Raw genomic sequence first — 23,090 nt, forward strand, 5'->3', positions numbered from 1 at the left:
TATAACCTCCCGTGAGAATCTGACACCAAGGTAGGTAGAGCTGGTCTTCACTTCAAATGTGTAGCCAATAACAGAGCTGTCAAGATTCTTAATAAAATTGACATAAAATGAGACCTACTTGACCCTCAAACCCCCCCAGAGGGGGGCGGGGGAAAGGAACTTGAAAGCTTAAAGCTCTGTTGAACCGGAGTTTGCTTAGGGTTCTGTCTGTTCCTCCTCCTTGTCGATCCTCAGCAGCTGGCGTCAGTTTCCTTGGGAGGGAGCAAAGCCTCGCATTTTCGGTTCCAAGTGGGCTGACAGTGTTTCAGGGGTTGCTTTGCTGCCCATCTTGGAAGGAGCGTTTTGAGCGATGTGATACCGGTCTTTTTCCTCCCGAGCCCCTCTCCCGAAACCCTTTTCGTCAGCAGTGTTCCGTGCCTCACTGAGGCAGCCTGGGCTAAAACAAGCTTCTTCCCTTTTTTCCCCTGTTCTAGGGAGCCTTTGCCTACATAGTCAATTATTTCATGTATGTCCTCTGGGCTCTCCTATTTGCCTTCCTCGCCGTGTCTCTTGTCAAAGTGTTTGCACCTTATGCCTGTGGCTCCGGAATTCCTGAGGTGAGTCTCAAACGGTTTATAAACGGTTAACAGTAGTGAATCCTTCCTGGTTAAGAGCCTTTAATAGGTATTCCAGCGTATCCTGCAATTCGAATCTGAAACAGGATCAGACCCTGAGGAAATCTGGAGTCTCTCTAGGTCTTCCCTCAAGTCTCCCAGCCTGGGCCACCTGGACACGAAAGGGGGTGGGTTTCTAGCCTCCTTGCGGGTTCCTGGGGAATCAGGCCTCTTGAAAGCCACTCTCTGCTTCCTACCCAAGGAGATCAAGGGTGGACCCCACGTTTCTGGCCTGAAAAAGTACTGGCATTTTCAACTTTGTTTGAGCAGGAGAAATAAAACGATTTTGCTACATTTCCTATAGTATGACTAGGGCTGGAAGGTGGGGGGCGGGGGTGGCTGAAGTCCTGTTCCTGACTACTTTTGGCTTAGATTGCTTGACAGTGACCAAAACCACTGAGATTTGAGGTTACCCACATGACCTTGCCCCCTCTCTGTTTTCTGACCAAGTCATAGTTACAAATTTCTTTGGCAGAGAATCAAGGCTCTACTGGCCTGTAAGGATGTAAGTAAGGAAAACACCCTCCCACTCTGCCTCCCCTTCTCCAAATACACACACTCTCATGCTTGCAGTACTCTCTTGCCCAGCTAGCACATGGCTGGGGGGCGGGGGAAAGGAACTTGAAAGCTTAAAGAACAGTTCTTGCTTTCTTGGACTCCCAGGCTCCCTCCCAAATTGGGGTCATGTAGGTCAAACATTTATATGTCACTCATTTGAAAGGTGCAGTTTCCATAATGAGGTCCAGATTATTGCTTCCCAGCCTTGTTTACTTGCCTAGTCTATATTTAATCTCTCTGTGTTTGACCTGCAGATAAAAACTATCTTGAGCGGTTTTATTATTAGGGGCTATTTGGGTAAGTGGACCCTGATTATCAAAACCATCACATTGGTGCTGGCCGTGTCATCTGGCTTGAGCCTGGGCAAAGAGGGCCCCCTAGTGCACGTGGCTTGCTGCTGTGGGAACATCCTGTGCCATTGTTTCAACAAATATAGGAAGAATGAAGCCAAGCGCAGAGAGGTAATAACAGATGGCCTGAATTGTCTTTTTTTTGGTGAGCATAAGTGGTCTGATCTTAGGGATGAGGATTTAGGGACTCTACCAATATCAGTACAAATACCCTGTGACCCAATTGTTCCACTTCTAGGAATTTATCCTACAGACACCCCAAGCGTGTGTGGGAACCAAGGTATGTGTGTGGGGCTAGTCGGTGCAGCATTTGTGGATATCATGGTAAAACCAAATAGTCAACAATGTCCATCAACGGGACCGATCAAATAAACGATATTCTGGCCATACTGTAGAATACTAGGCAGTCCTTAAAAAAGATAGCCTTATGTATGTTGATGTGGATTGATGGCTACAGAAGATCATTAAATTTCAGAAGCCAGTTGTGGAATAACACATGTATAAAATAATTCAAGTACTGTTTTTTTTTAAAGTATGTATATGTGTACCTAGAAGGAAAACGTCTGGAAAGTAGTTTTACTCCAAACTGTTGAAAACGTCCACTGGTGGTGACATTTCCCTGCTCATGGTGGTGAGTGGGAAAGTGAGGTGGTAGTGAGGGAGAAGTAAGGACTTTAAGAACTTCTAATACATATAACTCTACACAAGTTGTGCTGTTTTATTACAGAATAAGTTACAAAAATAAGAGATTTTTTTTAAAAGAAGTCATTTTTTTCCTGTGAAAGAATATAAGCCCTGCATATTTTCAGATACCAGCTTTTCCATCTTTTATTTCTACCTAATGCCATGCTAAATGAGTTTCTCCGTGTATAGGATCTCTCTCTCTGCCTTCTGCCTCCATCTGGCTAAATTAGTCCTGCCACAGCGTCTCCATAGCTGTTCTCATGTTCATGCAGTTCTTAATGTATATCGTTTTGCGGAGGAAGAACAGATTTTAGAAATGTTCCACATCATTGGTTACTTTTATCCTGCTATAATGAAGGATTTAAGGAAATAAAGTTTCTTGCTCTATTTTCTTTGAATTACACAGAAATCACATATGAAATGGGTCAAGGCCAGCGTCATTTTATTATAATGGATTTTTCACAAAATTGCAACCTAGTGATTTATTCGGAAAACAAAACGAAGCAAAACAAACCATAAGGCCCAGAAGGAAACTCAGAGATACTGAAATTTCAAATATGGAATACATTTAGATAGTTCAAGGGGGGAAGTTCCTGGCAGGAGAGGAAGGCTAGCAGGAAAGGGAGAGGGAAATCTGTGTCGATTGTTTAGCTACCGTCAGATGGTAGCGGGGCATAACGGCAGTGTGAAACCGGTAAGGTTGTTAGATGGGAGTAATGGACAACAGAAGCCGGAAGAGGTGAAATCCATTTGAGCTGGCAGGAGGAGAGCATTGATTCTTGCTGATTTTGCATGGGTTGGAGTGACTTTGAAACTATAGATGGCCGGTTACTTTCATGCCATAAAATTGGCATTTTTGCTCACAGTTCCTTGTAAAATGAGAGGGGAGTTCTGGGCTGTTTCTCTGTATAGATGGCATGTATTTCTCTAACTAGACTCATGAATATTTGCATCTTGAGTTCACTTCCTATTGTTTATTTAGACTTTCTAGTTATTTTTTCCTGTCCTCCTCACCATCGGCAGCAACCCTTTTGTGTCCCAGGGCCTTGTCAAAGTGGGCAGATGGTGGAGATTACAGATTTGAGAAGGAAGGGCATGGACAGACTCTACTCTGTCAGCAAAAACTTGTAGCAAACTAGCCATCATGTTTCTTTTTTTTTTTTTTCCTCATAATTCATCCTGAAAAGTCATTGAAATCCTCCTATTTGACTGTCCTCATCCTTTTCGGATGAAAGACAGTATATAGGCACGAATTTTGAAGTCCTACTGGGCTAGCCCCAAAGACCTCACTCCTTCCTTCCCTTCATTTTCCTGCGCCTTCCTGCATTCCCAGGGAAAGCTGCCCGTTTATTTTGCCAAGAACCATTTTGTTCTGCAGAAACTCTTAATTTTTATTAAACTTTTTTCTAAAAGTTTCCATACTAACACAAATCACTTATCACTCCATGGCAACCAGAATCCAGTGAAAGGACTTTATCCTTCCATTAATTCTGGTGTGTTGGTTACACATTTTCCATGCGCATGAGTGTGTCTATGTACTGAGGTAGAGCTAAGTATCACTTGCTCTCTTTCTCTCCTTCCTTATTTCCCTCTGACAGCGTCTTCCCCTTCCTCTTCCTCTCCCACCTAGCCCTTTTCCTGGCCTCAGTGAAATACACTTAGGTCTTCTTTTCAAAATCTATCCCCTTGCTTCTCATTGCTTCAGTTTGCTCCCTATTTCTGTTTCCACTGGTCACTGGGGATGGAGTAGGGCACTGAGTAGGAAACCCCAACTGCCTATTGTATGAAGATTTGCAGCTCCTGAATGGCTGTGAGCCAGTTGTTACTTTGGTTTTATATCATTACAGCCATCTCTAAAATCTTACTTAGAAAAGCATTCCTTAATAAAGAAAGCACTATGTAAATATGTTACTGAAAATACTTCATTTAGGTGGTTAATAAGCCTACAGACTCAAAATCAGTTAATGAATCAAGAGTACCGGGTGTGAGGGGAATGATTCGGAATAAAGTCCATGCCTGGATTCATTATAGAGGAAAGACCCTCTACCTGTTCAAGCATTAGACCCTTGTGTTTGAAATGTAGCCCGCAGCGTTTGCTCTCTGAATAAGTAAATATGAATTAAACTTCATTTTTGATCCATTGGATATGGAGCATGTATAGTTGGTTTTTTAAAAATGTTTTCTAAACACTAACGTTCCCTTTTAAAAATGTGATTGCCAGTAGAAAGGTGTCATTATTCCAAGACTAATTCTGAGTTTTGGATTGTAGGTCTTGTCGGCAGCAGCAGCAGCAGGCGTATCTGTAGCCTTTGGGGCGCCTATCGGTGGAGTGTTATTCAGCCTAGAAGAGGTAACTACTTTTTTCTGTCTGTAGAATGTGTGTGTTGCTTTCATGTCAGGAATTCTGGCCCGTGTCTGTGGGACATTTAGACTGGAGGTGCTCCGCCCAGCTCACGTGTTACCATTTATTGTGTAACCAGAACTCTCTGGGTAGTTCTCTTGTCCTCAGCTCTCCTTCCTACAGCACTAACTGTTCACTTGAAACTGTTTTTTTTTTTTTTTTTTAAAGATTTTATTATTTATTTGAGACAGAGAGACAGAGAGAGAGCATGACAGTGGGGAGGGTCAGAGGGAGAAGCAGACTCCCCACTGAGCAGGGAGCCTGATACGGGACTCGATCCAGGGACCTGAACTGAAGGCAGATGACCAACTAACTGAGCCACCCAGACACCCCATACCTGAAACTGTTTCTGCGTCCTGGTTTACGTTTGCTTTCTCACCCTCTTTCTTCTAGGTCAGCTACTATTTCCCCCTCAAAACACTGTGGCGCTCGTTCTTTGCTGCCTTGGTGGCAGCATTTACCCTACGTTCCATCAATCCCTTTGGCAACAGCCGCCTGGTTCTATTTTATGTGGAGTTTCACACCCCCTGGCATCTCTTTGAGCTTGTGCCCTTCATTCTGCTGGGCATATTTGGTGGTCTGTGGGGAGCTTTGTTTATCCGCACCAACATTGCCTGGTGTCGGAAGCGTAAGACCACTCAGCTGGGGAAGTACCCTGTTGTAGAGGTACTCGTTGTAACAGCCATCACTGCCATCCTGGCTTTCCCCAATGAATACACCCGCATGAGCACAAGTGAGCTCATTTCTGAGCTATTCAATGACTGTGGACTTCTGGACTCCTCCAAGCTCTGTGATTATGAGAACCGTTTCAACACAAGCAAGGGGGGTGAGCTGCCCGACAGACCGGCTGGTGTGGGAGTCTACAGTGCCATGTGGCAGCTGGCCTTGACACTCATACTGAAAATTGTCATCACTATATTCACCTTTGGCATGAAGGTGAGGAGATTTTTTCGCTACTCAGTGGGTAGATGTGTGGCTATGGGTTTGGGGGGCAAAGCCAAGACATCATACAATCTTCAAAGCTCATGTGGCACTTCCGGCTTCATGCAGCATTATCCCCCCACCTCAGAAGGCTCCCGCCAACATGTCCTCAGCTTCCTAGACAGTAGCACCTCTACCTAACATCATCCAAGCTGACTTTTAGGCCTCATGCAGACCTCAGTGATGAGATTTAAGAAGAAAGGTTTTTTTTTTCCTTTCTGGTGGAAAACAGATTTTGCCCCTAGAAAAGGAATGGTGAGATATTTGTTCACATGCCTATTGTATTAAAGCAATATCTGACCACCACATCTGTGGTCCTCATAGGGGGGCTTTAGAGTTTGCCAACAGAGCAAAACATCAAATTGAATCAAACGAGGTAGCCGTTATTCAACTGTTTTGACCACTAAAATGGCAGCGTCCCATGGTTCAGCCCAGTGGCGCTCAATGTTTTCTTTACCGTTGTTATCAATGCCCAAGGATCAGGAACTTCACAGGTGATCCCAAGTTAATATTGCAACTGTCAAAAGCAGACATCAGGCCAGCATCTTTTATTTCCAGTATCTGTTATCATTGCCATGTTTCAGAAGAAATCAGAAAGGAACATTTGTTAAGGTATTTTCTTTCTCCTCCCTAGGTTATTTGTTTGTCTTGCCTCTGGCACCCAACTACCAAGTCAGTTCTCTCTCTTCTCTAGGGAAACGGAAGTTCAAACTGGGAGAGAAGATGTCGCAGCTCAGTTTAGGCAGTATTATAGTCTCTGAATATACACTCCGGAAAGTTTTACAGTGCTGCTTGAGGGATTTGTTTTTCCCTGTCATGGCTTTATTCTTTGATTTAAAGTGATAATGTTCAGACCATCCAACCCATCCAGATTCAAATGTATTTCACAATTGAACACAGGCTATTTAAAAATAATCTGCTGTTTCATTTTGTCCTTGTCATCATTTCTCTCCCTTCACACAGAACATTGAGAATTCACTGTAGATATCCTAAGAGTCAGGGAAATAGAGGGGGAGACAGCTGAGAGGGTCTTTTGGTGGTAGTGGCGGTGGGGTTGTTTTGTTTTGTTTGGATACTCACACAACCACAGTTACTTCTGCATTAAAAAATGTAAGCATTTCATCTTTCTTTATACTATTACAAAATAAAATGTGACCTTGTATACAATCCTTTTAATGTGACTAGTGGGTTAAGATTCAGTACATGGGAGTGGTTAGGAACACCGATTGTGTTTCATCCCTGGCACTGGTATTTACTGTAACTTGACCTTGGGTGAGTTGCTTCACCTCCCTGAACCTTGAGTTCTTTGTGATTGGGTAATCATGATGCCTGTCTCCCAGGGGTGGCTGTCCAGAACTGGGGGAATCCTGTCAATTGAGTATCCAGCATAGAACGTGGTAGATGGTCAGTAGAGGGGAATTTTTGTTGCTGAGAATTCAGAATGGGGAAAATGTCTGCATATGTGAGAAATTCCATCTATTTTCCTTTTTCTTTGGGAAAGGCTTAATTTCTGCCCTCCAGTTCTATGTTGGTCTGGAGAGTTCAGGCTCTTGCCAGATGGACCCCTAAATCAGGGTAAGCTTCTTTGCAGTCGTACTTGCCTGCACGTCCAAGAGAACCTCTAGCCCCTGTAGCGTTACACATGTCTTTATGGCCACTTGCTAGCATAGTGCATAGTTAAATTGTCATTGGCCTGTTCGCTTCGCAGAGGGTCAGTCCTCTAGCCCTTAACGCATGCCAGGGGTGAGTGCATCATTCCTCCCTAAGCACCTGTTGCTTTCTCTTTGCAGATACCTTCTGGCCTGTTTATCCCCAGCATGGCTGTTGGTGCTATAGCGGGTCGACTTTTGGGAGTGGGAATGGAGCAGCTGGCTTATTACCACCACGACTGGGCCATCTTCAATAGCTGGTGTAGTCAGGGAGCAGATTGTATCACCCCTGGCCTTTATGCGATGGTTGGGGCTGCAGCCTGCTTAGGTGAGTAGTGTCTGCATTGACCTTGAAGAAGTAGACACCCAGGTGATGTAATAAAGAAGCATGATCTGAAACACGGTTCACTGCAGATTTTCTTAATGACCATTTCCTATTGGGTTTGCCATTTTTTCAAGTGCTTTAAGGAAGTATTCTTTATCATATAGCTTATTTTCCTCCCTTTGAGGAGCAATTTTACTCTCAAATTTCATCATACTAAGGAAATGATCAGAAACTTGGAGAAGGATATTCTGCCCAAGAATGTTCATTGCAGGATTATCTATGATAGCAAGAAGTTGGAATCAACTTAAATATGCACAGAAAGGGACTGGTTAAGTGGATTATGGTCTGTATAACTGGGTAATATTATACTATGTGTCTGTTAGGGGCGCCTGGGTGGCTCAGTGGGTTAAGCTTCTGCCTTCAGCTCAGATCATGATCTCAGGGTCCTGGGATCGAGCCCCACGTCAGGCTCTCTGCTCAGCGGGGAGCCTACTTCCCCATCTGTCTTCCTACCTCTCTGCCTACTTATGATTTCTCTCTCCGTCAAATAAATAAGTAAATAAAATCTTTACTATGTAGCTATTAAATGTGATCCTAATATTTAATATTTTTAATATTAAATAAATTTTTGTTAATACACAAGATGTTCCTGACATAAAGTGGGGGGTGGCATGGTGGGAAGTTAAATGTGTAATATGAGCTCACTTACATAAAAACGTGTATTTTTACATCATGAAAAACTTACAGAAGTCATTCAGAATTTTTACTCTGCTTATTTTAGGGAGTGAGCTTATGGATAATGACTTTTATAGACTTACTTTTTTTTTTTTAAAGATTTTACGTATTTATTTTGAGACAGTGAGAGGGAGAGCACAAGCCGGGTGGGGGGAAAGGCAGAGGGAGAAGCAGGCTCCCTGCTGATCAGGGAGTCCAACTGAGGGCTCGATTCCAGGACCCTGGGATCATGACCTGAATCAAAGGCAGATGCTTAACCGACTGAGCCATCCAGGTGCCCCATCTTCTATTGACTTTTAAAAAGTGTTTTCTGACTTTCCCACAAGAGCCTGTATGTTCCAGAGAACCTCTCCTCTCAGTACTGTTACACAAATTGTGGATATCTTTTGCAGTGACCTTTATAATTAGGGGGGAGAAAGCAGTGCACGAATAAGAAACAAAAGGAGAAAAATGTAGAAGGCTTCTAGCATGTTCGTAGATACTATTTTGAGAAATGTAACTCATGTCCATTATAAACTTGCTTTAATGCAGTTGCATTTAACAGGGGAGACCTCTTTTTAGCAGTGTTTCTGGCAAGTAAGCTGTCCCTGGATGGGGGTCTGTCACAGGCCCTTACCTGGCATGAATGAACTGTTCCTGTTTTCAGTGGCCCATGTCTGTTTCTTTGCAGGTGGGGTGACGCGGATGACCGTTTCTCTCGTTGTCATAATGTTTGAACTAACTGGGGGCTTGGAGTACATTGTGCCTCTGATGGCTGCAGCCATGACAAGCAAGTGGGTGGCAGACGCTCTTGGGCGGGAAGGCATCTATGATGCCCACATTCGTCTCAACGGTTACCCCTTTCTTGAAGCCAAAGAAGAGTTTGCCCATAAGACCCTGGCAATGGATGTGATGAAACCCCGGAGAAATGATCCTTTATTGACTGTCCTTACTCAGGACAGTATGACTGTGGAAGATGTAGAGACTATCATCAGTGAAACCACTTACAGTGGCTTCCCAGTGGTGGTGTCCCGGGAGTCCCAAAGACTTGTGGGTTTTGTTCTCCGAAGGGATCTCATTATTTCAATTGGTAAGGATTTCAGAAAGAGGATCATGAGATCCATAGTGGAAATAAATAAATACATGCACAAAGGGTGGGGAGACAGAGGGAGGATGGGATGAATTAGGGGCCATCAAGATAGAAGGAGCACCTCCATTTTCAACTTTTGTCCCCCCTACTTCTCAAATAGAAAATGCACGGAAGAAACAGGATGGGGTTGTGAGCACGTCCATCATTTATTTCACCGAGCATTCTCCTCCCATGCCGCCCTATACCCCGCCCACCCTGAAACTCCGGAACATCCTGGATCTCAGCCCCTTCACTGTGACCGACCTCACCCCCATGGAGATTGTCGTGGACATCTTCCGCAAGCTGGGACTGCGGCAGTGCCTGGTTACGCACAACGGGTGAGAGCAGCCTGGGGGAGGCACATTGGATTGTGGGAGGAAGGAGACTGTAGAGAGAGAAAGAGAGAAGAACCCAATTCATTTGACCCTCAGTAGCACTTACAGGCCCTCCTGAAGCTCCGCAATGAAGATGGATGTGTTTCTTTTATCATCGTCATGAATGGAAAAGGGGTTTGGGGGAAAAAGTGTTTTTGAGAGATGGGAACTACTGGCTGCACATTATAAATAATGTAGTCCCTTCCCCGCAAAGGAAACAGCTGTGTCCTTTTGAACAGACAGCACTGAAGTTATGATGGTATTAGGTAGTATATGTATATATAGTATTGGTCCTTTGAGTACCTTTATTTTTCTTATTTGAAGATGAGAGAAGCAAGTTTCTGTGAGGTTTGAAGATCTGCACAAGGGCCCCCTGTTAATATACAGTAGAGAGGTAGGCTTTAAACACAAGTCTTCTGACTCTCAAGACCAAGGCTCAGTCTTTCTGGGACATTTCCTTATTTTTAATTAATTAAAAAAACTTTTTTTTCAGTCCCCCCCCCCCCGGGACATTTGTCATGCAATAAAGGAAGCCCTGCTATTTTTATTGGAAAACAAGGGAGGTGGTGGAGGAGGGTGGATTGATTTTTCTAAGCATGCTATGTTAATCCAGCAATTATATAAGAATTTCACTCTGTATGATTTCTAAATGTTGTAACAGATGTCTTGCAGGATTTGAATCAGCAGGGGGATTTTCCCTAACTGATTCATTCAACACTTACTGAATCCCCTATTTCATGCAAGAAGGTATTCTGCTAGATGCCAAGGAGGCACAAAAAAGGCCCTTCTCCCCGCTCAAGGAGTGTGCGATGTCCTAGGGAATCTGAGAACACATGAACCCGTATCACATGACAGCAGATGGGACAAGAGTGTAGGTCAGGCTGTTGCTGCCAGGAGGACACAGGCATTGCCATCCTGCAGATCAGGGAGGCATTCTGGAAGAGGAGCGTGTGAACCGGGTAGCAAATGAGAAGATTCAGATATGTAGGGAATATTTAAGCCACAAGAGATAGCAGGATGTGAGACTGGAAGTAGAAATGCTGGCAGCCTGTCTGGGGACCCAAGTGCAGTCCCATTGGCCAGGTGCATGTAACCTAGTCCTGTGAGTGCCTCATGCTGTAAGCCCGGACGGTGTTGAAGACAGAGTTGCAAAGGACTGGGGTGGAAGGGTGTCCCCTCAGAGAATGTTAACCCCTGATTTATTTTTGTTTTGTTGTCTCGTTTTGTCTTGCAGGCGGTTGCTCGGAATCATTACCAAAAAGGATGTGTTAAAGCATATAGCACAGATGGCGAACCAAGATCCTGACTCCATTCTCTTCAACTAGAATCACAGGGTTGTGCTGGATATAAAACAGGAAGGACATTGCAGACCATGGATGTATTTTGTTAACTGGGTACCCAAAACACATTTCCCGTATTTGGAGGGTGAAGTTATATTATTAGTGTGTGTTGTCCCTTTCCTCTAAGTTAACCAGTTGCACTACATAATCTCTGGAATTTAATCTTCTCTTTAGGAGAAAATACAGTTAGGCATCTGTGATATTGCATTAGGAAGATTTTATGAAAGAGTCAACGAGATTGCTCTGGTTTCATTCTTTTTAATTTTTTTAAAATTTAAAACATAATTGTTAGCCAATATGCAATCACTGAAAACTATGCAAGAAAAATTCCAACCGTCCTGACCTATAGCCTGCAGGAAACTCATGAAAAAGTCACTTTTTTTGGACTCTGTCGTTGGTGGAAGATGAAGTGTAAGCTAAGGGGCTTTGCTTTTCTAACCACAGAAAGGAAAGCCAGAAGGAAAATAGTAATGGTGTTTTCCAGACTGTGAAAATTCAGTTCAAATGTTATCTTGTTCCTGTTACAATACTTAGCATTATTAGTTTGTGTGTGTGTATGTGTATGTTAATTTTAATATCTGATTATAAGACAATGCTGCTTTGGTTAACCTTCTCTAAACGAATTTAGAGAGGTTGACTTTTATAGCTTGCTTGTTCCTGGTACTCTTTTGAAGTGCACAAAGATAAGTCATGGAACTTTCTCCTTGTCTGCAAAAAGGGTAATTTTCCAGATGGTATCTGTTAGCCAGTAGACAAGGACTTCGTCATGAATTTGTTAGTAGCAAGGAATGATTTCTTCGGCTTCCTTGGAATGAATGATTAGTAAAGTTCTAAGCAAAATCAATGACTAGGAATTTCACATTTTCTTGTGAGGTCCTGACTCATTCTCTTAGCCAGATGCCGCTTCCATGAGTGATGGTGCTTTAGGCTTCTGGAATATGTAAGAATAGTAAAGGGAATCACTTCGAGACTGCGTGCTGATAAACCAGGGAAGATCCTGAGCTGAATCTGCATACTCATGCATTCCTTTGTGAAGACCACCAGTACTAAAATAGCTGGGGGCTCATGCCTCCTCCCAGTGTTAAGTGCATAACACAGGCCAGTGTTGTCCCTGTGAACGTGAATTTAGGCTTGGGGTACATTCAAATCTATTTGAGGCATTGGAATTAGGATAGGCAGCTGCAACTCCCTTGAGGCTCCTTAGAATTCTAAGTAAAACGCAGAGCTATCCTAAGACCCAGGGGTGTGGACAAGGCCTGGTGACACCAAAGGTGCTTGTTTATCCAATTGCAAAGGTGCCTGTCTCAATTTTCTACCACCTTTATTGCAGTAGAAAACATCACACTGTAGGGACACCTGGTGGAATCACAGAGCCACCATCATCGCCATCATTCCGACCGACGCCCTGTTTCATTTTCTGTTGTTTTCCCCATGTGCAGCTGCCCCCGCTACCAACCCTGTGTTCCCCTCCATTCTTTTCTCCTCCCACTCCTCAGTCCCCAGTCCTCTCTTTGGGATTGGGCGCCATGCCTGGTTAATCATTCCTCTCTCAAGGAAGAACTCCCAGGGATAGTTAAATTGTAAACTGGGGCTCAGCAACCTTCTGGCATGGGGACCCGAGGTAGCGCACAGCCGCCTGCTTTGCTCTCTAGCGCATTTGCTGCCACCATGCCTCCTTCCCTCTCTGTGCCGATGCCCAGGGCCCGCAGTAGCGGAACTCAACTGCCAGGGCTGTGAGTTCAGCCTTTCCTGTTCTGCAGGTCCGTCCCTGCACTGTGCACCATCCTTCCAGCCTAGAACCAGCAGTCACTCAGCACAGCCTCCCCTTCCCTCCACCTCCCCTTCCCCAACACCTCAGGGTTCCTCATTTTAAAAGTTGCTGAACCCTGAATCTAGGATTTTTTTTTTTAACCCCTAGTTCTTTCCAAAATCTGAAATTCTTTTATTGCCCAGACCTGGGTAGCTAAGGCTTGTATTGATTTTTATCTTTCAGCTGTCAAGGCACTCACCAGAGTTTTGCTTCGTTTCTTCTTTTTTTTAAAGTATATCATGCTAACATTTTAGAGAAAGAGAAAAAAACTCTTTAGGTTATCTTCTGTTATAGTCATGACTTAGTCCCTTTATGTCTTCTGTCCCTTTCATGCCACTGATTTCCTCATCTGAGATGAGGCCGTGGGCTAAACCGCCCCTGTGTATTGTGCAGAAGTCATTCTTATCTGTATATTTCTGGTTCACTACCTATCTTTTCTTATTAGCTGTCCAGCTGAAGTTTGCAAAACAGGAAGCATTAGTATTTCTGGTATTTGATGAGACAAAGGTTTGGTCGCATTTCATAGTGCAGCAGTGCTATGGAGGGCATCTGAGTTTGCCTTTGTGTTTCTTCTAGGGTCTGTTTTTGATTTCAGACAGATGAGCCAGTGTTAAGGTGCTACTTCAGAGAATTAATTTGAGAAATCAGATAACACTGTGCCAAGGTATAGGTATACTTTCTAGATGCTAAGCACCGATTGGCCCTCCAGAGAATAATATCCTTTTGATACCTCACTCCTGATAAATCTCATTCATTAACCTCAGCTTCTCAGGAATCCTTGTAACACATAGGCTAGAAGTAGCTATAGTGTACGGTATTCATTATATGTCCAGTCCTATGGTTTGGCTCAAAGGTTGGCTAATTGTGGCTAGAGCTCTCTGCTAGACTGTTAGCTCTGCACCTCACACTCAAGGGTTTCTTGTCTTCAGGCAAAGGAAAATGCTTTCTGCCATTGCAAAGTCAGCAGTTGGACCGACTTTACCAACAAACAAAGCTGATACAGGGAGGGAGGCCTCTCTGTAGCCTCAAGTGGCCACATACCTCAATGGCAAAAGACTAGATGATCTGTGATTTAAAAATTAATTTGAATTGAGACGAGTGTGTTTGGGCGTAAAGAAAAGAAAATTGCCCAACACAAGGGAAGGCTCTACAAAGGAATGCCAGTAAGTGCTTCAGGGGAGAGGATTTTCCGAGGAGAAAGATCTGAAAGATTCTTTTCAGTCATGAAAAGAATGGGGGTTGGTAGGTTTGTAGAAGTCTAGCTGCTATACTTTGTAGAGTCAGATATTCAGTGTAAGGAATTACAGAGGCCCAAACCGTTAATGCATGGTTAGACCACTGGAAGGGGGAAGCAAGGGACCGAAAATGCAAACTAATGGCCACTTTCAAGGTCATTTCTATTCGGATGTTTGTTCAGACACTCTCCTCTTTTCTGGCCCCAGCTTCCTTCTGGCTTGGGCCAGCTGTGGAATAGAGGTGGTATAATCCACAGAATTGATATCCTCTGGTGGATAATCTGACATTGATGACACTTTGGATTTGCCAGCTGGCAGAGCAGACGATTAATTTGCTGATTGAACAGCAAAGCAGCTCAGTTTTGGCATTAGAGGCTGAATCTGAAGCCCTTACCGGAAGAGCAGAGCACAACAGAAATTTCTGTAGCAAGTCTCCATTTCCATTGGAATGTGAGAAAGATAAAGTAATGGGGATTTAGTGTGGTTTAAGACTGTGAAGTAATTCTTACCCATGATCTTTTTCTTTAAAGGTGGAGAGGGGGAGAGAGAAAGAGAATCTTAAGCAGGCCCCATGCCTAGCCTTGAGCCCAACGCAGGGCTCAATCTCAAAACCCCTTACAACCCCGAGATCTTTACCTGAGCTGAAATCAAGAGTCAGAGCTTAACCGACTGAGCCACCCAGGCGCCCCTTAACCATGATGTTAGGAGCTCGTTCAGGTGTGGGGGGAGCAAATATAAAAACTTGTCATGCAGCAGAGTCCCATCATGCAGAGTAATCGAGCATGTTATACGTTTTAAATATTTGCATCGCCTGTCCCGGGTCGGTCTCTATCTTGGTTTGTTTTGTGAGGTGATGAGGAGGATGGTGAACTTGTTTATCCCGCAGTATCTTTTTATTTTAATTATGAGGAGTGCAATTTTTGAAGTCTGAGTTTTTAATGATGATAGTGAAGACAATATTGAGAATCTGAAATAACCAGTGTGTTTTATATTGCCAAAGTGCTTGCTGAGGACTGTCCGTCCACATCGCCACCAATAAATTCAGGGAAGGCAGGAGGACCTTTTTTCAGGGTAGTACACAGAGTATTGAGCTCTTGAAAACCCTGAGAAAAACTAGAGCTTTAGAAAGGAAATGGGAAGTAGGATATTCAGTTCTTTAAAAAAAAAAAAAAAGTCTAAATATGTGGCCTGAACTTAAGTGTCCTAAAACCTTGATTTTTTTTTTTTTTTAACCGCCTCTGGGTTTGCCTGGACTCCCTCTGGAGAGAGAATTGGAAGATGCGGCAGTGGAAAACCCCTAGTAAAAAAGTATATGAGTTCTTGCAAGATGGTGGTAGGAAGGCCGTCCTACACCCCAAGCCATACAATCGGGCCTTTATAAACTGTTTGTTCATGTACCTGGGTAGAGAACAAGTCAAGTAGTCTTTCAGAGACCAGGCTTTGCAAGTAGAGGAGAGGCTCTGAGCCATGTTTTGCTGGAGGCAGTCTGCTTGGATGGGGAGGGCTAACCTGAGACCAGACATCTGCTCAGGAAGGGGGCCGGTGACAACATGCCATTGCCTAAATGAGAAGCTTTAGGTAGACCGTATTAAATTTTGATAGCAAGACATTTAAAAAAAAAATCTATATTGTAGCCTCCCGAGAATGTATTTCTTGTGTATTAAAAAGAAAAACAGAGAGGGCTTCTCGGATCAGAGCTCAGGGAGCCGTGTAAACTTGCAGGGAAATTAATGTAGTGGTCCCCGGGCGACCCTTTGCTCTGCCTCAGTTTTGGTCGTTCACTCCGAGGAGAGAAGTTCTTGGAATAGTAGGTCTTAGCAACTTCACGTTACTCCACAAATGTTTGCTGGCCACGGTCTCACTTCTGAACATCTGGATCCGGGCAAAGTTTTGAAGCGATGTAGGGAACAGAATTGATTTTTCCACTGTGTAGTCCGATTTTGCCAACTCACCCAAGAAAGAAAGTCTGTGATGTGCAGAGTTTGTGTTTCTTGGATGGGACCCCGCAGGTCCCCCTGCCCAGTCCCACAGTCCTAAATTCCTACCTCTCAGTTCCTGCCAAAGGGTCTTCAGCCTCTGTGTGCACTCACTAAATGAATGCCTTGCTTAAAGTTTGGCCTCTTTAAAAGCAGAAACAGCATACGATGGTGTAAAAATAGGAGGGTTTAGAAAAAGCGATCTCTGCCTCTCTTTCTCTTTCCTCTTCCTCCCCCCTCTTTTTTTCCCTCGGTTACCCCTCTCCCTATCCCCGATTCATTTTTTTCTCAGTTGTTAACAAGCATGTTGTTTTGAATGTGGACCTTGGGGAAGGGACGGCGTCATTCTCAGGACAGAGAATGGAGGACACTTCTGAGCTGCTGGACCACATGGGGTTCTGCTCTACTGTCGGGGCCAAAGCCAGGGCTGTTTCTTGAGAGCATTAAGGGTTTTAGCGTCTCAAGGCGGACATATGAAGAATTCATTGCTAAACCTGATTTTCTACTAGTCCAAATCTGTTGAAAGTCAGAGACGGCCTAGGATTTGGTGAGTGAAATGCCATCTGGCAACATGGGGACAAGGGGGTGGCCTGAGATGGTTTCATCAGGGTGGGAATGATCAGTCTGGTCACATTGGGTATGACCTCAGAACACACGGTCCTTCAAGAGTGCTCATTTTCCCTTCTCTGTTTTACTGTGGCCCCTTCCTCCCTCCCTTCTCGCCCTTTGCCCTGCCTTTTCAGTACTCAGCTTTTAAATAAATATGTACATTTTTATTGTATACTTGGTCCTTTGGGACTATGTAATGGTTAAGAAGTGATTTCATTCTAGATTTAAAAATCCGACGTGTGTAGTATTTTGTTCTCTTAAACTGTCTTTTGGAGCTATGCTGCTAACCCGGTACAGGCCAGAAAGGAGTTGGGCCTGCCAGATAGCACCCTGGTCATGTCACCTAAGGATGACATTGATGTTGCTACGGTGACTCTTCTCTGTTTGACCAAGGCCAGCCTCCCGCTCTTACCTCTCTAATTCACCCCTGGCTCCGGGAGAATTGCTACCCACTGGGTGAGTCGGTGAGGCCAGGAGGATCAGAAAAGCCGGTTTCCAGCCCACAGGCCCCTCTCTGAATTCTCCATAATACGCTCATTTGTAAGGCCGGCTCCCTACCACAGTAGCCAAAGAAAACCCGTCTGACTCGACATTTTAGGTCCTCAGCGTTGGTAAAGGTCCCTCTGAAGCTAACGCACAGACAGCAGCAGCAGCCAGGCATGTACAGAAGCTAGCATCAGCCAAAGCTCATACAGCCCGAGTTGCATAGGGAGCTTGGTGCCGAGCTGTTCTGAGCGATTATTTATTCGAGTACTGCCAAGCCTTACGTCACGCTTTCTTAGCTTTGTTCTAGCTTGTAGAGGGGTTGGTCCCCGTTCATAGGCACAGCCTGTACCAAAGCTGTGGCTTACTGCTTGCTTCATTTCGCTTCCTGGTCATGCATAGCAACATAGTCTAAAAAGGAAGACATGGGCTGGGGAGTTAGGAGACCTGGTTTCTATTCCCTATGCTTCTACTAACTAGACTTGAGATCTTAACCGCTCTGTGCCTCAGTGTTCCCATCGGCAAAATGGGGATAGCGTTAATTGCCCTACCTACCTCACAGGGTTGTTGTGAGGATAAACCGAGACAATGAATGGAAAGTACTTTGACAAGTAAGTGCTATGCAAACTGTAAGAGATGGAAACAATCACGTTAAAGGCAATGGAATGGACACTGGCAGAAGGGTTAAGGGGCTCATCCAGCCCTTTCTCTGTGTGGCATAAACCCGGGTCGCCATTGCTTTATACATTTTCACCTAGCACAGATTTGTAATTATGCATGTAATAAAGCACAGCCTTATCCTACCTGGTGTCTGGTGTGTGCTTGAAACCCCCAAGGTTTCTAACTACTGATCCCTGATCATAGCAGCGTGGCGGCAGGGTGGGGGGGGAGGGGAGGATTGAGGGAGGATGGTATAAAAGGGACCTGCAAACACCTACTGGGAGGCTCGCTTCTTAAAAATGATTTATTAGGTGCTTAATTATTTTTACAAGTATGGGTTAATACCTTTTTATCATAAGGAGACAAACGAGGGGCAGCTTGCTCTTCCAAGACTCCAGATACCTCGTTCCTTCTGCCTCCTTAAACATTCCCATCTCATAGGTTGGTGATACTTTCTTGATGACATGAGGATTAACTGGGAGCTGGATTTTATTTTTCTCTCTCTTTTTGAGCTCTTAATGGTGTCAGATGATGGGCTTTGACGGGCCTCTTGCCTACAGTCACTCCTTACTAGGAGCGGGGTGGGTGATTGAAATGGGCCTCTGGTGGAAAGGAAGGTTAGTAGCAAGCACCCTCTTCATGGTGTCTTGAGATTAAAATATCTCCGGTGAAAAACCCTCTGAAGTGACCAAGGAGGGGGACTCTTTGGGGAGGTGGTCGAATATGCAGACATTTCCTTTTCACACTTCCATGGAACATGGTAAACAAAGGAAAGCCAGACTTCGGATTCAGTAATACCTTTTCCTGCATGTGACTCGTCCCTCCCCTTTCTGTTAGCCAGACTCCGAAGAAGGCAGTTTACTGTGTTTCCAACCTTTTGTTGCAGAGTTTCTCCAGTGGGTATCCTTTCGCATTTACAATGGCATTGCCTTGCTGCTACCAAGAACTTGAAGGCCGTTGGCCTACTTGGTATCATCTTAGGAAGGACACCTCTATATAAAGATAACTCCCTCATAAGCCTGAAATTCCACAAAGAAATTTGAGTTTCTGATGTTATTTCTCATTTTACGGGATCCCTTCCACACTATTACCATCCCTGCCTCTAATCTAAATACCTCTTGAGAAAAAAAGTAATACATCTAGGCGTTCCTGCCAATCAACAACTTACTGGGAATTAGAGTGTCATGTCTGATCACTGTGGGGCTCAGATAAAAGTGGCTTTGATGGAGTATGACATACAGATGAATCCATCACCTAGTACCAAAGAGGCCCAGAGAAACACCTGGGAATGACCACCAGATGTCAGTGCAATCATTAAAATATTGACGTAACTACACTTTGGTCAAAAGAGAACCTCGTGTCAGAGGGCAGGTGAGGCAAGATGGGTGACGTCATCATACACAGCTCGATGGTGGGAGTACAAAATTCAGTAACAAGGTGTCTAGCAGATGTTCTCTTTTTAATGTGTCTAAGAAACTTTATGCTTTTGTTATTATTCAATTGATCACGTGGCAGCCCCTACCTTTAAGGAGTTCCTCGTCCTTTCACTGCAAAGTTGTAGCTGCTTTTTCAAAGCAGTGTCCTAGGTAAAAGGGAGGGAAGAAGGACCCCAGTTCCTCCCTCACTAGGATGACCTGATACTGGATGATTAGGACACATCTGATGATGGGGTGGTGGTGTTCATAATTACCCAGAGAAACAGGTGTAGACTGGAATTACTGCATGTGTCTTAGCTGGGCTGCACTATAACAAATTATCCTAGACCAGGTGCTTAGAAACAACAGAAAGTTATTTCCCACAGTTCTGGAGGCTGGAAGTCCAAGCTGGCATGGTTGGTCCTGCTGAGAGCCCTCCCCCAGGTCACAGGCTAGCCACTTCTCACTGTATCCTCCCATGGTGGAAAGAGAGCTAGAGAGTTCTCTGAGGTCCCTTTCATAAGGGCACTCATCCTGGCCATGAGGGCCTCATTCTTCTGACCTCATCACCTCCTAAAGACCCCAACCTCAAAGACCATCACAGTGGGAATTAGGATTTCAACAGATATTTTGGGGAGGCATGCAAACATTCTGTTCCCACACCAGGCAAAGCAAGAAGTGTAGTTTCTCTCTTCCTCAGGGATCTCCAGCTCTTGGCCTTTGGACTCCATCTAGCTCCAGGTCTCCAAGGCTCCTTCCCTAGGAGCTCAGACTCTGCCTTTCTCTTGAACTTCCAAGGCCCCTCTCCGGGCCTCTCTTCCCTCCTTCGTGATAAGCAATCTCATCTTAATTGCTATGGGATGTGAGGTAAGAGAGGTATTTGAACAACCACAGGTAAAGAAAAGTCTTGCTCTCAAAAATAATAGTAGGACTCTGGGCAGAGAGCAACATTCAGGGGAGAAAAAAGACATTTTTGGCCTCTGACTCCCCTTAGGCCTCCTTAAACTGTGGAGTTGAAGAGTTCACTCTCTATGCATTACCCACTACTGGTGTCTCTCAGTAGACATTTTAGGATCTTGAGTCAGGAGGCTGCAGATAGGTGAGAAGACAGAAGGGAAGAAGCATAGGGTTTGGAGCCAGAGGACCTAGACTCAAGGCTTTTTGCAGGGGGAATTGCTGTGTTTCTCATTCAAACAAAACTTGGGATCTCCACAATGGGCCCTGAAGGAAGGGTCTCCTCTTGAGAATGGGCTTCTGGATCTCACAGCATGGCTTCGAGTTCCACAGGATTCTCCTTATCATTGAGCCCATTTTTCCAGTCATCTCACTGGCCTGGGGGTGGCAGGGGGAGCTTGGGAGACCACTACTCTCTAAAGACTCCGGCCTGGAGTGTGCCTCTATAGCACAGCTGAGAGGGAGGTAGAATTTTTCATCTAAAAACCTGGGGAAAATAAAAGGGAGCCCACGTGGCATGCAACAGAATCATCTGAAAGAGGTCTTAAAATACAGATTCCTGGAGGTTTGGTGCTAAATTTTGGACCGGTATTTGGAAAACCATACAGGAGTGTTACAGGCTTCACTCACCCCCTGTCCCCACACCCTGAAGCCTTATCGGCCTCCTACATGGTCGGCCCCGACTTAGCACCACCTGGGAGAACTCACTGTCCTGGTCCTTCCCTCCTGTGTCCCAAGTAGCAGGTATAGGGCCTGGCACAGTGTGGGCCCTCTGACAATACGGTACTGGTGGGACAGCTGTTTGTGTAAAGCTTGCCTTTTTTAGCTCCTGTTTCCTGCCTGAAGACATGTCTCTTCTCCAGACGTACACCACGTTCCAGGGACACAGCACTTACCCACCCACAAGCAATTCTTCTAGCTGAGTTTATAAATCACGACCTAATAATCACCAACTCATACAACCCTTGGGAAGTGATGGAGGGCATGTTTATTTCAGGCTCTGCTACTCATTTGGCTCATGATATGACTTCTCTTAACCTCAGGAACCTCATCTGTAAAGTAGGAATGATGAGCAAAACTGCCTCGTTGGATCGTTGAGATGAATTGAAACTGGGTATAAAAACTGGGCTTTACAAGTTGGCTATACAAACACTGTTTGTTGTTCAATTGTCATGACGGCTAAAAAACACATGAGAACGGTCAGTGTTTATTGGGCACCACTAGGCACTAAGGATTCAATGAAAGAAAAGACAGGCCCATTCCCTAGATCCAAATCACAGTCCATTTAGAATGCCATAAACCAGAAGGCTATTCAGTGATGAAATACTTTTTTCCAAGCCCAGTTATCTATGGGATTGTCAGCCTCTCCTGCATGCATTAGCAGAATCTTGGCACCTCCTTGCCCACCAAAATATTTCTTGATTAGTTTTGCTTCTGAAACTCTGGAATATCACATTAAATCAGGATATCCCAGGTACACTCAAACCAATCTGTCAGCTCTGGTTCTCAAGGAGGATACACCCACTTCATTCCTTGTGGCTCCAACTCCCACTTAGCCACATCTGAAGCCGGCAAAGCCACCTGGGAGAACTGTTCCTCCTCCCAGATACCACCCAGCCTGATAAAGCCAACTGTACCTCTTTCCTCCTTGCCTGTCCTCCTCTTTATAGTTCCAATTACGAAACAAAAACTCCATTGTATATGGATGAATACCAACAGATATGGTTGTGTGTATGTGGAAAGTGGAGGATTGTCTACACTAGCAACAATATACTGGAGCTGCTTTATTACACAAATACCCTTGAACTACACAACAACCCCCAACCCCCCGACACAGGCAAAATATGAGGAAACAAAGATGAAGACTCTGTTGGGATTTGTTTACTATCTCAGAGGCAGGAAGGGTTGGAACAAAAACTGGAGCTCAAGTCCAATGACATTTCTACTACTAATCTTGTGGCTAAGTGCTGTTCATCCTTGACCATTTCCAGGCCAGTTTATGGGAAGGAGGTAACAACAGGAGCCTGTCTGGTTGGGCAGTTGGCCTAGTGTTAAAAATTTACCATGGGTAAGAATCTGTATAGAGATGTATAGAAATTATCAGAAACAATTCTAGGAAGGGAATCTCCAAAGTTTCTTTAAAAATGTGGATGTGTAAAGAGTGAGCGGTGGGGATGGATAGGAGTGGGGGGAACAGTGGGATCCTGTGTTTACTAATTTTCCTCTGTCAGTACTATTTAAAGCTTTTACCAAGATCTTGTATCACTTCTATGATTTTTTAAAATGTAAACATCCAGGAAAGAAAACAGTATTTGTATATGTAATTATAAGGATGTGTTATCTCATCAACTGGAAGCTAAATTTGTTTTTCCTGTGAACAAATGGTAGATAATGAAAACTAAAGCCTCAGGTCCAGTAAGTGGTTGTTATGAGAATTCCCATTCCTAGCAGGGGGGCCATATGACTCATGCAGGCACAGGAGGCTATTTTCTCTTATAGTCTAACATAGCAGCCAGAATGAGCCTTTTAAACCATAAATCAGATCATGCTGCTTGCCTGATATAAATGAAACCCTTCGGTGACTTCCCATTACAACCAGAGCAAATCCAAGCCCCTTACCCTGGCCTCTGAGGCCTTCCATACCCTTCACCTGGCCTAGCTTGCTAACCTCATGTTATTCGTTGAGTTGTTTGTACCTAAAATTGATATGTTAAAGTCCTAAACCCCAGAACCTCAGAATGTGACCTTATTTGGAAATGGGGTTGTTGCAGATGTAATTAGCTGATTTAG

The 23,090-nt window shown here is 44.4% G+C and overlaps 1 protein-coding gene across 4 annotated transcripts in view; it reads left to right on the plus strand.

Annotated features, from left to right (window-relative positions):
• The window catches only part of CLCN5 (chloride voltage-gated channel 5), a 156,622-nt gene extending 138,548 nt beyond the window's left edge, over nt 1–18,074 (plus strand). For all 4 annotated transcript variants that reach the window (XM_059156426.1, XM_059156427.1, XM_059156428.1 and 1 more), the window contains 8 exons: nt 474–596; nt 1,466–1,672; nt 4,515–4,595; nt 5,040–5,582; nt 7,418–7,604; nt 9,007–9,405; nt 9,566–9,782; nt 11,053–18,074. In XM_059156426.1, the coding sequence (XP_059012409.1) occupies nt 474–596; nt 1,466–1,672; nt 4,515–4,595; nt 5,040–5,582; nt 7,418–7,604; nt 9,007–9,405; nt 9,566–9,782; nt 11,053–11,143 (1,848 nt within the window). In that variant the 3' untranslated portion in view covers nt 11,144–18,074. The remainder of the gene's footprint in view (nt 1–473; nt 597–1,465; nt 1,673–4,514; nt 4,596–5,039; nt 5,583–7,417; nt 7,605–9,006; nt 9,406–9,565; nt 9,783–11,052) is intronic.
• The last annotated feature ends 5,016 nt before the right edge of the window (nt 18,075–23,090 follow it).

Source organism: Mustela lutreola, chromosome X, assembly GCF_030435805.1.
Source record: "Mustela lutreola isolate mMusLut2 chromosome X, mMusLut2.pri, whole genome shotgun sequence".
In the NCBI taxonomy this organism is placed as follows: domain Eukaryota; kingdom Metazoa; phylum Chordata; class Mammalia; order Carnivora; family Mustelidae; genus Mustela; species Mustela lutreola.